Here is a 14340-nt window from a genome sequence, read left to right on the forward strand (position 1 = left end):
CTTCAGGACCTGGAAGGCTTGCTGTGATAGATGGAACCATGAATTCTACAGTCTACCAGAAAATCCTGAAGGAGAATGTCCGGCCATCTGTTCGTCAACTCAAGCTGAAGCGATCTTGGGTGCTGCAACAGGACAATGACCCAAAACACACCAGCAAATCCACCTCTGAATGGCTGAAGAAAAACAAAATGAAGACTTTGGAGTGGCCTAGTCAAAGTCCTGACCTGAATCCAATTGAGATGCTATGGCATAACCTAAAAAGGCAGTTCATGCTAGAAAACCCTCAAATAAAGCTGAATTACAACAATTTTGCAAAGATGAGTGGGCCAAAATTCCTCCAGAGCGCTGTAAAAGACTCATTGCAAGTTATCGCAAACGCTTGATTGCAGTTATTGCTGCTAAGGGTGGCCCAACTAGTTATTAGGTTCAGGGGGCAATTACTTTTTCACACAGGGCCATGTAGGTTTGGATTTTTTTTTCTCCCTAAATAATAAAAACCACCATTTACAAACTGCATTTTGTGTTTACTTGTGTTATATTTGACTAATGGTTAAATGTGTTTGATGATCAGAAACATTTTGTGTGACAAACATGCAAAAGAATAAGAAATCAGGAAGGGGGCAAATAGTTTTTCACACCACTGTATGTGTGTGTGTGTGTGTGTGTGTGTGTATATATATATATATATATCCTCTTTAATAAAATCCCTGTGTGCATTCATGTGTCCGTGTGTGTGTGTGTCTTCTGGTGAAGTGCGCATGCGCGGGGCACTCTTTAATAAAGGACATCATTGCTGGGGAGAGTGCTGATTGGGTACTCGCGATCGGTCACACAAAATCCGTTGCTGGGGAGACGCAACACATACAATAATCAGCTGCACGCCAGCACAGATTAAAATACTTGCTGGGGAACTGCACAGTACTTGCTGGAGAGACACCACAGCCACGATTATCAGCTGCACGCCACACATTACATCAGTTCCTGGGGAGACTCTGCTGATTGCCCACTGTTGTGACAGAAAATTAAACGCATATTACAGACAAGGCGGAAGTACAGGGAAGGGTGGAATGAGTGGCAGAGTCACCAGCCTCTAGCAGATGCTTCAAAGGCTGCCTGACGCGTCACACAAGACAGAAAGGGCGGGACCTATAAAATATCGCGCGGCCGATCCAATCGGATTTCAGTAAATGAGGTAAAACCTAAAACATAAGGCACGAAAAATCCAATCAGGTACTGAGACGCGGAGACCAGCTTCCCCAAAGAGGTGGGATTAGTGTGTGTTGTTGTGCAAGTGTTCACTCTGAGGATGTCAGATTTCCGATTAAGAAGCTTGTCCCGATAAAGTGTCAGTTGTTGAAGGGGTTTTCCTAAATATATGAATTTTCATGATATTACAATAGGATGACTTTTAAAAGTAGATTTATTTTCGCCCACATAAAATCCGTTGCTGGGGAGATGCCACACATACAATAATCAGCTCTACGCCAGCACAGATTAAAATACTTGCTGGGGAACTGCATAGTACTTGCTGGAGAGACACCACAGCAAGCTAAAATAAAGAGAGGCAGGATAGGAATGTTTATGCACTACTGTTCTAGCACCCGTTATTGTAACGGGCTTAATGTCTAGTATAATATATATATATAGACACACAAAGAAGAAATGTTTATCAAGGGCATGCCAGGCACTGTGGCTGTGGGCATAGTCAATTGTGCGCAACCCGTCCAATACGAAAGGTATTCCTTCATTTTATCTTCAACCTTTTGTAAGTACTGACTTGTGGACTACAACTACCATCAGCCAATGCACTGCACCAGACAATTTCTTCAGTGCTCACAAAGTTTGAATAAAAGTATTAATAAGGCAGCATGTCATCAAAGGTTGAAACTGCTATGTTTTTTTTTTCCCTCAACCCCTTTGGGTAAACGATTTCATTGTCTTGCTGGATTACGCCGTTTTCCTTAGAACAGTGTTTCTCAACCGTTATTACCTTGGGATCCAGTTTAAACCTTTTAGGGTCCTTGACGACCCTCAGACTAAATTTCAAGAGTGGAGTGGTGGGGAAGGGGTTTCCGTCTTCCTGAATAAAGTGTGATTAGTTTGAAGTTAATAAAAGAGAAAGAAAAACACAAATTAACCAACAGAGCCAATTAACAGAATGAAGAGCAATTTTATTCTATAGCTGATGGAGATGCTGTTCTTCAGAATATGGTAAGAAGAGAACTGGACTGTGCTTTTGAGTAAGTAAAAGTAATTAGTAACATTTATTGTTTTTTGTTGGTAGACATTTATTCAAATCCAATTTATGTTAAGGCACTACTAATTTTAGGCATTGATGCTAACAGAGTCGAGTTTTTAGCAGATTTGCGCTTACAAGGACTTTATGTAGCATATTCAACAGCAAGCAGCTCAAGTGAGCTAACAATAGTAGCCCCTGATTAAGAAACAAAAAAAAAAAAACAAAAACACACACACAAATATTGTATGCAGAAAAGTAGTTAGGTAACCCAGCTAGTATAATATATAGGGCTGTCCAATTATCCATGAATTTAAGGACTGGGTTTTCATAACGGAAATATATATTTATACAGTATGCCTTTGAAAGTCATTTAACATTTACTACATGTTCATTTCTTCTTTTTCAAACGTTCTTTTACACATATGCTACACATTTATTTTTTTCTGTTTGAACTTTTCTTTGTTTGTGAAGCATGAACTGCTTATGAACTAAAACACACACATCAAGGCTCAAATGAATGTGACACTTAAATATAGCCAATCATAAAAACGGGATTCTTTATGTGCACAAAGTGACATGATAAGAGAGAGCAGAGCAAGGAGCACTTAATAGTATTTTAATAAACATAAGAGTCTCAAGTGAAATAAACTGTGATTAACCAGGCTGTGTTTCTTTTCTGCTCCTAGAGTTTAGATGATGTAGTGTGACTGCCTCTCTTTTATGTAAATTGAGGCATCGTTTGTCAGTTTGTGTGTTTTTTTTAAGCCAAAGTAATGTTTATTAGCTTATTAGGATAACAACTAAAATTAGACTGAAGCACACAGAACACACTTTTGAATGGCATGGTAGTGAATGTGATGGTGTCTTCAATTACAAATTAATTTTGCATTTACTGTACAGTAAGTTCAGTTAAGTTACTAATTCTGCATTAATAGGCATAATCAATAACAAAGTCTGATTGCTAAAACCACTGAACAAAGGCTGTTTAATTGGAATTGTCAAGTTCATTTTTTTTTTCAAAAGCAGCCTTAAAGGTTGGACAAATATAGAAAAGGAGGGAAAGATTTGGAAAAATAAAACATCAGGTGAGTGACATTTGAATGAATGTGACTTAAATAACACTTAGAAAAAATAATATTTATCAGATAATGTCTCTTCAATATCCTGATGTAAATGTAAATCTCACAACAGCAAATATCTGTAACTTGACAGAGTGGTTTTTGTGACAAACCGGGTGTTTAAAGTGTATTGCTACAAAAAAGTCTGTGTAAATGAAAACATACTGCCTTGTCTTGGAATTCAGTAATTCATGTGACAATTATAGTAATTACTGTATATACAAATTTATGAAGTTTTAGTTTTGGTACTGATTTTAAACATTATTTTGTGTTATTAAAGGGAAACTGTCAATGAATACATTTAGCATGTGCACATGTAAGCCATGGCGATCATATCTTTCTTTATAAATCCTATGCTGGCGTCCTCCTCTTCACTGTTAAAACTGACAGGAAAATTACCCTGTCTGTCACTCATGAAATATAAGCAATGAATCATTAATAAATGTATCCTTTTTTCATAAAAATAACATTTCAGTCTGAAATGTGTATACAAATTCATTATGCCTATATCTACTGAAACCATCAGAATTTTTATTTTTACAATGATATATTATTTGGCCATTCTGCTAACTCCTAATTATATCACTTATTTCCTTAGTGAATTGAATCAATCATCCAAAGGATTCTTTTCCATATAGTAAAGCAACAGTAGTTTTTGTGAGGTTTAAGATTTATGCTCATGCTTTTAAGGTTTATTTCAGTAATGATCAGTCATGTTTGACATAAGAATCGTATAATCAATTTAGAAAAAGAAAACTGCACTAATAGCTTGTTTTATGCACTGTCAAATATAACTTGAGCAAGGGATCTAAAACATGACTTGAACTTTGACCCTGCAGAGTCAGCCATAACACAAAACACCCTCTTTGTTAGACATTTACAGTTAGGTCCATAAATATTTGGACAGAGACAACTTTTTTCTAATTTTGGTTCTGTACATTACCACAATGAATTTTAAATGAAACAACTCCGATGCAGTTGAAGTGCAGACTTTCAGCTTTAATTCAGTGGGGTGAACAAAACAATTACATAAAAATGTGAGGCAACTAAAGCATTTTTTGAACACAATCCCTTCATTTCAGGGGCTCAAAAGTAATTGGACAATTGACTCAAAGGCTATTTCATGGGCAGGTGTGGGCAAGTCCGTCGTTATGTCATTATCAATTAAGCAGATAAAAGATCTGGAGTTGATTTGAGGTGTGGTGCTTGCATGTGGAAGATTTTGCTGTGAACAGACAACATGCGGTCAAAGGAGCTCTCCATGCAGGTGAAAGAAGCCATCCTTAAGCTGCGAAAACAGAAAAAACCTATCTGAGAAATTGGTAAAATATTACTAGTGGCAAAAATCTACAGTTTGGTACATCTGAGAAAGAAAGCAAGCACTGGTGAAGTCTGCAACGCAAAAAGACCTGGACGTCCACGGAAGACAACAGTGGTGGATGATCGCAGAATCATTTCCATGGTGAAGAGAAACCCCTTCACAACAGCCAACCAAGTGAACAACACTCTCCAGGGGGTAGGCGTATCGATATCCAACTCTACCATAAGGAGAAGACTGCATGAAAGTAAATACAGAGGGTGCACTGCAAGGTGCAAGCCACTCATAAGCCTCAAGAATAGAAAGGCTAGACTAGACTTTGCTAAAGAACATCTTAAAAAGCAAGCACAGTTCTGGAAAAACATTCTTTGGACAGATGAAACCAAGATCAACCTCTACCAGAATGATGGCAAGAAACAAGTATGGAGAAGGCGTGGAACAGCTCATTATCCAAAGCATACCAAATCATCTGTAAAACACGGTGGAGGCAGTGTGATGGCTTGGGCGTGCATGGCTGCCAGTGGCACTGGGACACTAGTGTTTATTGATGATGTGACACAGGACAGAAGTAGCCGAATGAATTCTGAGGTGTTCAGAGACATACTGTCTGCTCAAATCCAGCTAAATGCAGTCAAATGGATTGGGCGGCGTTTCATGATACAGATGGACAATGACCCAAAACATACAGCCAAAGCAACCCAGGAGTTTATTAAAGCAAAGAAGTTGAAAATTCTTGAATGACCAAGTCAGTCACCTGATCTTAACCCAATTGAGCAGGCATTTCACTTGTTGAAGACTAAACTTCAGACAGAAAGGCCCACAAACAAACAGCAACTGAAAGCCGCTGCAGTAAAGGCCTGGCAGAGCATTAAAAAGGAGGAAACCCAACATCTGGTGATGTCCAGGAGTTCAAGACTTCAGGCTGTCATTGCCAGCAAAGGGTTTTCAACCAAGTATTAGAAATGAACATTTTATTTCCAGTTATTTAATTTGTCCAATTACTTTTGAGCCCCTGAAATGAAAGGATTGTATTAAAAAAATGCTTTAGTTGCCTCACATTTTTATGCAGTCATTTTGTTCACCCCACTGATTTAAAGCTGAAAGTCTGCACTTCAACTGCAGTTGTTTCATTTAAAATTCATTGTGGTAATGTACAGAACCAAAATTAGAAAAAAGTTGTCTCTGTCCAAATATTTATGGACCTGACTGTATGTCATACCGTCTTTTTTTCTTAAAGTATATACAATGTAATGTTGGATACTTCATGTCAAACATGTCTAGACAGAAAACATACAATATAATTCAAATTGCAAGCTAAAACATTTATGCAGTTTAAACATTAAACAGACAAAACATTTTGATTGCCCCTGTGCCAATTGGCGGGGTGCCATCCTGTTTGGCTATGACGAATATTTATCTCCTATGTCTTTTAAAAAGAAGCAGATTTATTTAGTTAGGTCTATAAAAGGATATCTGTTTTTGTTGATGAAGTTCTTTTGTGTATTTCCTTTCTCCTTTTGCCTATTTCATAAATTATTATCCAGAGTGGTGGTCTTTTTCACAATGTAGTCTTTCTTGCACGTCTAAATATTTTGTAGTGGATTTTGTTCCTTTAGAAAAAAACTTAAGTTAACCTAGTGTCACAAGAGTTTTCACATCAGTATGATAATTTCCATTAAAAAATGTGGGGCCAAGGTGGTTGATGTTTGCTGGACAGTTGATTCATATTTTACTTCTTTTACAGAAATGTTCCTAGTAACTGTTGTATTGTATAACTAAGCTGCTTTTTAGTAACTTGCGTTTTTATTTAATTTTTGTACTTGAAATTAAAAATAGGAATTATTTATAGGTAGTTTGTTGGACTTTAGGACTTGCAATATTTACAACAACAACATTTATTTATATAGCACATTTTCACACAAATGATATAGCTCAAAGTGCTTTACATGATGAAGAAAGAGAAAAAAAGAAAAAATAAGAATTAAAATAACACTAACATAGAATAAGAGTAAGGTCCGATGGCCAGGGAGGACAGAAAAAACAAAAAAAAACTCCAGACGGCTGGAGAAAAAATTAAATCTGCAGGGGTGCTGAGGCCACGAGACCACCCAGCCCCCTCTAGGCATTCTACCTAACATCAATGATCTCAATCAGTCCTCATTGTATTCAGGGTTCTCATGGAAGGACTTGATGATGAAGGTCACGTGGACTTCTGGTGGACTTCTGGTCTTTAATCCATCAATGTAGGGACATCACGGTGCTTTGATTAGGTGGTGGTGGCGCAGATCGGCACTACAGAAAACCGGAAAAAGAACAAAAGAAAGAGTAGGGATTGGTACAGACTTCTTAACAGTGGTTTGATGCCAAGATTTGCTCTGCTGTTTCACAACGCTAGAGACCTAGGTTCTGGTTTTTAAATTAGTTAATGTCTATGTATCCTGTCTGAAGAAGGGGCCTGAGTTGCCTCAAAAGCTCGCATATTGTATTCTTTTTAGTTAGCCAATAAAAGGTGTAATTTTGCTTGACTTCTCATTATAGTAATTTCCAAACATAAATTGGTCATTTGTGAATAAGTCTGAGTGAATCTGAGAGTGAGCTGTACTGCATTCTGGTGCCCAGTTTAAAGACAGATCTTAGACTTCAATTGGTAAGGGTATGTCAGAATTAATAAATTACTATACATGTTTTTATTTTTACTTCACAGCTTGCAGTATGCAGTGACATGAAAGTATAGCCTACTGACTAAATGTATAACCTAAATGTTGCAAAATAGTACACTAGTTTGTAGGTTTAATCCCTTACTAATATAATCCATAAGCAAGTTACTTAGCCTTCTTGTACTACAGTCTTGAAAGATTTATAGTATATACAGTGGGGCAAAAAAGTATTTAGTCAGCCACCAATTGTGCAAGTTCTCCCACTTAAAAGGATGAGAGAGGCCTGTAATTTTCATCATAGGTATACCTCAACTATGAGAGACAAAATGAGAAAAAAAAATCCAGAAAATCACATTGTCTGATTTTTAAAGAATTTATTTGCAAATTATGGTGGAAAATAAGTATTTGGTCACCTACAAACAAGCAAGATTTCTGGCTCTCACAGACCTGTAACTTCTTCTGTAAGAGGCTCCTCTGTCCTCCACTCGTTACCTGTATTAATGGCACCTGTTTGAACTCGTTATCAATATAAAAGACACCTGTCCACAACCTCAAACAGTCACACTCCAAACTCCACTATGGCCAAGACCAAAGAGCTGTCAAAGGACACCAGAAACAAAATTGTAGACCTGCACCAGGCTGGGAAGACTGAATCTGCAATAGGTAAGCAGCTTGGTGTGAAGAAATCAACTGTGGGAGCAATTATTAGAAAATGGAAGACATACAAGACCACTGATAATCTCCCTCGATCTGGGGCTCCATGCAAGATCTCACCCCATGGGGTCAAAATGATCACAAGAACGGTGAGCAAAAATCCCAGAACCACATGGGGGGACCTAATGAATGACCTGCAAAGAGCTGGAACCAAAGTAACAAAGGCTACCATCAGTAACACACTACGCCGCCAGGAACTCAAATCCTACAGTGCCAGACGTGTCCCCCTGCTTAAGCCAGTACATGTGCAGGGCCATCTGAAGTTTGCTAGAGAGCATTTGAATGATCCAGAAGAGGAATGAAACCAAAATAGAACAGTTTGGTAAAAACTCTACTTGTCGTGTTTGGAGGAGAAAGAATGCTGAGTTGCCTCCAAAGAACACCATACCTACTGTAAAGCATGGGGGTGGAAACATCATGGTTTGGGGCTGTTTTTCTACAAAGGGAGCAGGACGACTGATCCGTGTAAAGGAAAGAATGAATGGGGCCATGTATCGTCAGATTTTGAGTGAAAACCTCCTTCCATCAGCAAGGGCATTGAAGATGAAACGTGGCTGGGTCTTTCAGCATGACAATGATCCCAAACACACCACCCAGGTAACGAAGGAGTGGCTTCGTAAGAAGCATTTCAAGGTCCTGGAGTGGCCTAGCCAGTCTCCAGATCTCAACCCCATAGAAAATCTTTGGAGGGAGTTGAAAGTCCGTGTTGCCCAGCGACAGCCCCAAAACATCACTGCTGTAGAGGAGATCTGCATGGAGGATTGGGCCAAAATACAAGCAACGGTGTGTGAAAACCTTGTGAAGACTTACAGAAAACGCTTAACCTCTGTCATTGCCAACAAAGGGTATATAACAAAGTATTGAGATGAACTTTTTTTATTGACCAAATACTTTTTTTCCACCGTAATTTGCAAATAAATTCTTCAAAAATCAGACAATGTGATTTTCTGGATTTTTTTTTCTCATTTTGTCTCTCATAGTTGAGGTATACCTATGATGAAAATTACAGGCCTCTCTCATCTTTTTAAGTGGGAGAATTTACACAATTGGTGGCTGACTAAATACTTTTTTGCCCCACTGTATAATAGTCTTACCTTTGGAAATGTTAATTATGAACGAAGTTCAATAAAAGAACTGTATTATGCTTATTTTGAACATATTGGTGTCTGTCAGTTGTTAATTAGGTTGTATAGTTTTTTTTTTTCCATCAGTTGGGGTTTGGTTTATAGAGCCTTGATGTAAAGTTTACTGTAACATTCTCAATTTAGTAATATACAACTGTCTCTTGTTTTCTTTTTGTTTTAGAGAGTGATAGCCCCGGCCAAGCAGACATCCTACTGCAGAAACGCTTCCATGATCTTGGTCTAACAACTGAGGCATTTAACTCGGTGCAGTATGTAGGTGTGCAGACTATTATACCACCAACAGACTACTCAGGACTTCATGCTGCCATCCAACACCAAGTAAAGAACACAACCACTCGCTCGCCTAGACATCCTTCCATTGTTTTCAGTGCATTGCAGGTAGGTGACACACACTTTTCAGGAATTAAGTACGTGACGCTACTGTTAAACCAAGAAGTTTTTATATTCTTCTTATGAGCTGTTCCTGATCCTGTAGTATTCAAAATGCTGCAAAACTGAGACTTAAAAAAACAATTGTGAATGGCACATATTACACATTATTTTGTAGCTACATTGTGATAAAGCAGGTCTAAGTATATAATATTTATCTTCTTTCAGGCACTTAGTGAACGATTTTATGGGGAAATACCAGATGAACGACTAAACACATATTCTTTCTTTCCTGATGAGTATTTCACATGCTCATGTGTCTGTCTTAGCTGTGGGTGAGTATGGAATCCCATGAAGTAGCAGCTTTTTCTCTTTTGGTTTTGATGTTTTTATATCCTAAAACTACTTAAGAAAAACACCTTATTAGCAGATAGTTTAGTGAACTTTTGTGTAGGTGTTGGAGTACAGTGATCGCGGGGGTTGCGTTCCAGAACCCCCCCCCCCCCCCATGAAAGGTGAAAATCTGCGAAGTAAAAAACATATGTTTATATGGTTATTTTTATATACTGTATTTTAAGCCCTTATAAACTCTCCCACACTCTTATAAACATTTCCTGCACAGTTATACAGCATAAACCCTTTATATTCTCTTAGATATTAGGTAAACGTACATACATGTACTAAGTACATAGAAAATTAGTTATGGGTACTCACCAAAAATGACACGACGACTTGTCCGATAACGATGAGATAAATGTTACTGCACAACAAAGAGAGCGTTACAGCTCTTATAAAGGAGCCTCTTCAGGCGACTGTGTAGCACCGCCGTCGTCATTTGGAGTTTCTTCTTCCACTGAAGGTGTACTAGGCGTTGTTTTGCAGATAAGGAACATCATGATGGGCAGTTGCTGGCACTGCTTTTTCATTTGTGTAAAGAGGTTTTTATACACTTCCGTGGCGTCGTCAAGAGCATTTCTAAATTACAAAGAACAAATCATTTGCAGGTCCCATTCTTCAACCGATGTCTGGAGATCTTTTGCCATTCGTAGAATGGTCGCGAGACACTCGAGAGTTAGGCCAGCATCTTCTTCCTTTGCTGGGTCCTCTTGTTCCTTATCTTCCTCGCCCGCTGACTTGGTCATCTCGGCCAAATCTCCATTGCTCAGCGGCTCGGAGTGGGCATCAAGCAGCTCATTGACATCATCAAAAGTTATGTCGTCGAATCCTTCTCCTCCTCGCTGTTTTGCCAGCCTGACTGCCTTGTCAACTGCCGAATGATGAATTTCTTCTGCAGAAAAGCCCTTATAGTCATGCATAACTTCTGGTCACAATTTCTTCCAGCAGGCATTAACCATCTCTTTCTTCATATCGTTAAGGGCCTTCTGCACGTTCACCAGACACGATGCGATCATGTACTTATGCCAGTAGTCCTTCAGGGAAAAGTCATCGTCCGCGTCCATTGCCTCGACCATGTGTTGCAGGGCGTTCCTGGTGTACAACTTCTTGAAAGCCCGGATAACTCCTTGATCCATTGGCTGAATCAGTGACGTCATAACGCTGAAAGATTACCTTCACATTGCTCCCTTCCTTGCTGGGCTTACCTGTGGCTGCTTTGTCAAGCGATATGCTTCCTGCACGGTGCTTCGCATACTTAAAAGATCAAACAGCACCTATTGATTTTTGATTGTTTGCTTTTCTCTCTCTCTCTCTTGCTCTGACATTCTCTGCTCCTGACGGAGGGGGTGTGAGCAGGGGGGCTGTTTGCACCCCTAGACGATATGGACGCTCGTCTAAAAATGCTGAAAGATTACCTTCACGTTGCTCACTTCCTTGCTGGGCTTCCTTACAGCTGCTTTGTCAAGTGACATGCTTCCCGCACGGTGCTTCACATACTTAAAAGCTCGAACGGCACCTATTGGTTTTTGATTGTTTGCTCTTCTCTCTCTCTCTCTCTGACATTCTCTGCTCCTGACTCGCACTCCTTTGAAGAGGAAGATATGTTTGCATTCTTTTAATTGTGAGACGGAACTGTCATCTCTGTCTTGTCATGGAGCACAGTTTAAACTTTTGATAAAGAGATAAATGTTTGTTTGCAGTGTTTGAATAAAGTTCCTGTCTCTCTACAACCTCCTGTGTTTTTGTGCAAATCTGTGACCCAAGCATAACAATAAAAAATAACCATATAAACATATGGTTTCTACTTTGTGGATTTTCACCTTTCGCGGGGGGTTCTGGAACGCAACCCCCGCGATCGAGGAGGGATTACTGTATTTGGTATCCTCTCCATATATACAGCTTTCATTGATGATTTGTTTTTGCAGGTTCAATGTTACTTCAACACAGGCAATTTGCATTTCCTCTGTCAGTAGGTACTACTGTATAAATAAGTGATGTTGCAAACTCTTGTGATAAACTCTTAGCTGTAAAGTGAACAGAAAAGGGTTATTAAGCAAACATGTAATAAGAACTTCAAGGTTTATGTTTATTTGATGTAAAATATAATGGCCAATTTCTCATAAAATGCAGTGAGGTTTGTTGCCACAGAAGAATATATAAAAATAAAATAACTAGATCATTTCTCAATGCATGTCGTTCTGTTGTCTGGTAAAAAAGGTAATATTTTAGCCACTATTTACATGTTGGAGGAAATTCACTCCAAATATTATGAAATGAAATAAAATGTATAGGTATGGAAGAAAGTTGGTCTTTAATGGATGGCTAAATTTAAACTTCTCTGTCATGTATTAGATATAGATGTTAACATCTTGGCTAGGGTGTAAGGTCATATCACTACAGACATGGTTGAAAAGCCTTGTGATATAGTGTGTGCTGGAAAACAATGGCCAAGCCATATGCACAACTCATTAATTTTCAAGTACAATAGGTCTTATAATGCACTCATTTAATTAATCAAAGTCTAACTAGCACATCTTGTCACCAGGGCAGCTGTATATTGTAGTGGAGCGCTTAATCTTTTTTTTTCCTTCTGTTTTCTTAAACATGTGAGTTAAGTTGTGCTTTGAAATACTGTGCACTAGAGAATGGATTCTTGGGCACTACTCTGTTTTCTTAAATAATTTAAGTTACAAATTGATGAATGTTTTTATTAATCAATGTCCTGTACTAGCATACCCTTCAGTGATATTAGATGAAAGAATTTGAATTACAACCTTGATTAACAAGGCAGGCTAAATTATGGGAAGCACTTTGAACCAACTGAATGTAGTAGTGGAGGAGAGAATGAAGACAAAATTAAAGGCCATTTTGAACAATGCTGCACATCCACTCTGTGGCGCACTAACACTGAGGACTTTCAGCCAAAGAATCATTCAGCAGAAGTGTCTTAAGAAATGCTACTGAGGCCCCTTTATACCATTGACAATATGCCTTTATAATGCCTCACTGTGACTGCTCTTCTTATCTTTACCTAAGCCTTAAGTTTTATTTTGTTTTAGTATTTGAAGGGATTTGTTGTTGTTTGTTATAAAATGTATTTATTAGACTTTTGTTAAATTCTAAATTTCCACCATGTGACAAATTAAGTACTATTTATCTATTATAAATATGGTTTACAAATTTGGAAATGTTATTTTTTACATTTTTTTTTAGCATACATGAATGCTTTAGGTTTTGTTAAATTGCATGATAACTTTCAATTCTGTATGTAGTTTACAAAATGGTATTTTTCCGTGGCTTTTTCATTTTATGGTAGTTTCCACAAAGGTTAAAAACTGCATATAAGTGTGTGAAAGCAGGTAAAAAAATTATACCATACTTTAGGTCATCTCTTGAATCTGACTTTTTGGGATGTTTTCATTCAAATTAGTCAGGTCCTCTTTTGTACAAGCAGATCTCTATTACTTAATTTTGCATGAGATGCTCTTCACCCTTTTCTGATGTTTCTTGACTTACCCTCTTTTTCCCCAAATGTAACAGCCGGAGATCTGAAATTGTTTTTCACAGTGACCTAAAATTCATCCTGCCGTGCCTGGATGTGTTTTTCTAGTTTCCTTGAAAAACAGCCTAAAAAGATACTTTTTTTGTTGCTTGAAATGTTTTTCAGTAAATGAAAGTAAAATATAAACAAGTTGTTTTTTGTCTTTTATTCCATGGTTGCACCATCAATGCTAATACAGGGTTCGCTGCAAGAATGGCATGAATCATCTCAAAGATCATATTCCCCATTTAGCGGATGGCTTGTGCCAGTACACACACCAATATAACAACAAGGTGCTCATCTGTAAGGTAAGAGTGATGTAGGTTGCCTTTTTTTAAACATTTTTCAAAAGACTTCAGATAAAATAGAAATTTTAGTCATACAGTGGACGTTTAAACTACAGTAGAACTATCCATCCATTCATCCATCCATTATCCAACCCGCTGTATCCTAACTACAGGGTCATGGGGATCTACTGGAGCCAATCCCAGCCAACACAGGGCGCAAGGCAGGAAACAAACCCCGGGCAGGGCGCCAGCCCAACTCAGGGCACACACACCCACACACCAAGCACACATTAGGGACAATTTAGAATCGCCAATGCACCTAACCTGTATTTCTTTGGACTGTGGGAGGAAACTGGAGCACCCGGAGGAAACCCACGCAGACACAGGGAAGCGAACCTGGGTCTCCCAACTGCGAGGCAGCAGCGCTACCCACTGTGCCACCGTGCCGCCCTAAACTAGAACTAATAAAGAAATATATATTTTTATAAGTAAAAACTTAAAAACAGCACTGAGACATGGCTGGGCAATATGGAAAAAAAATCTTTATCACGATAAT

At 38.4% G+C, this 14340-nt stretch overlaps 1 protein-coding gene across 1 annotated transcript in view; it reads left to right on the forward strand.

Annotated features, from left to right (window-relative positions):
- si:ch211-11n16.2 (zinc finger FYVE domain-containing protein 1) overlaps positions 1-14340 on the forward strand; it is a 68194-nt gene that overhangs the window by 18515 nt on the left and 35339 nt on the right. The window contains exons 3-5 of the mRNA XM_028796165.2: positions 9352-9569; positions 9789-9895; positions 13697-13805. Coding sequence (XP_028651998.1) covers positions 9352-9569; positions 9789-9895; positions 13697-13805 — 434 coding nt within the window. The remainder of the gene's footprint in view (positions 1-9351; positions 9570-9788; positions 9896-13696; positions 13806-14340) is intronic.

The sequence above is a fragment of the Erpetoichthys calabaricus genome, chromosome 1 (assembly GCF_900747795.2).
Source record: "Erpetoichthys calabaricus chromosome 1, fErpCal1.3, whole genome shotgun sequence".
Taxonomy (NCBI): Eukaryota; Metazoa; Chordata; class Cladistia; order Polypteriformes; family Polypteridae; genus Erpetoichthys; species Erpetoichthys calabaricus.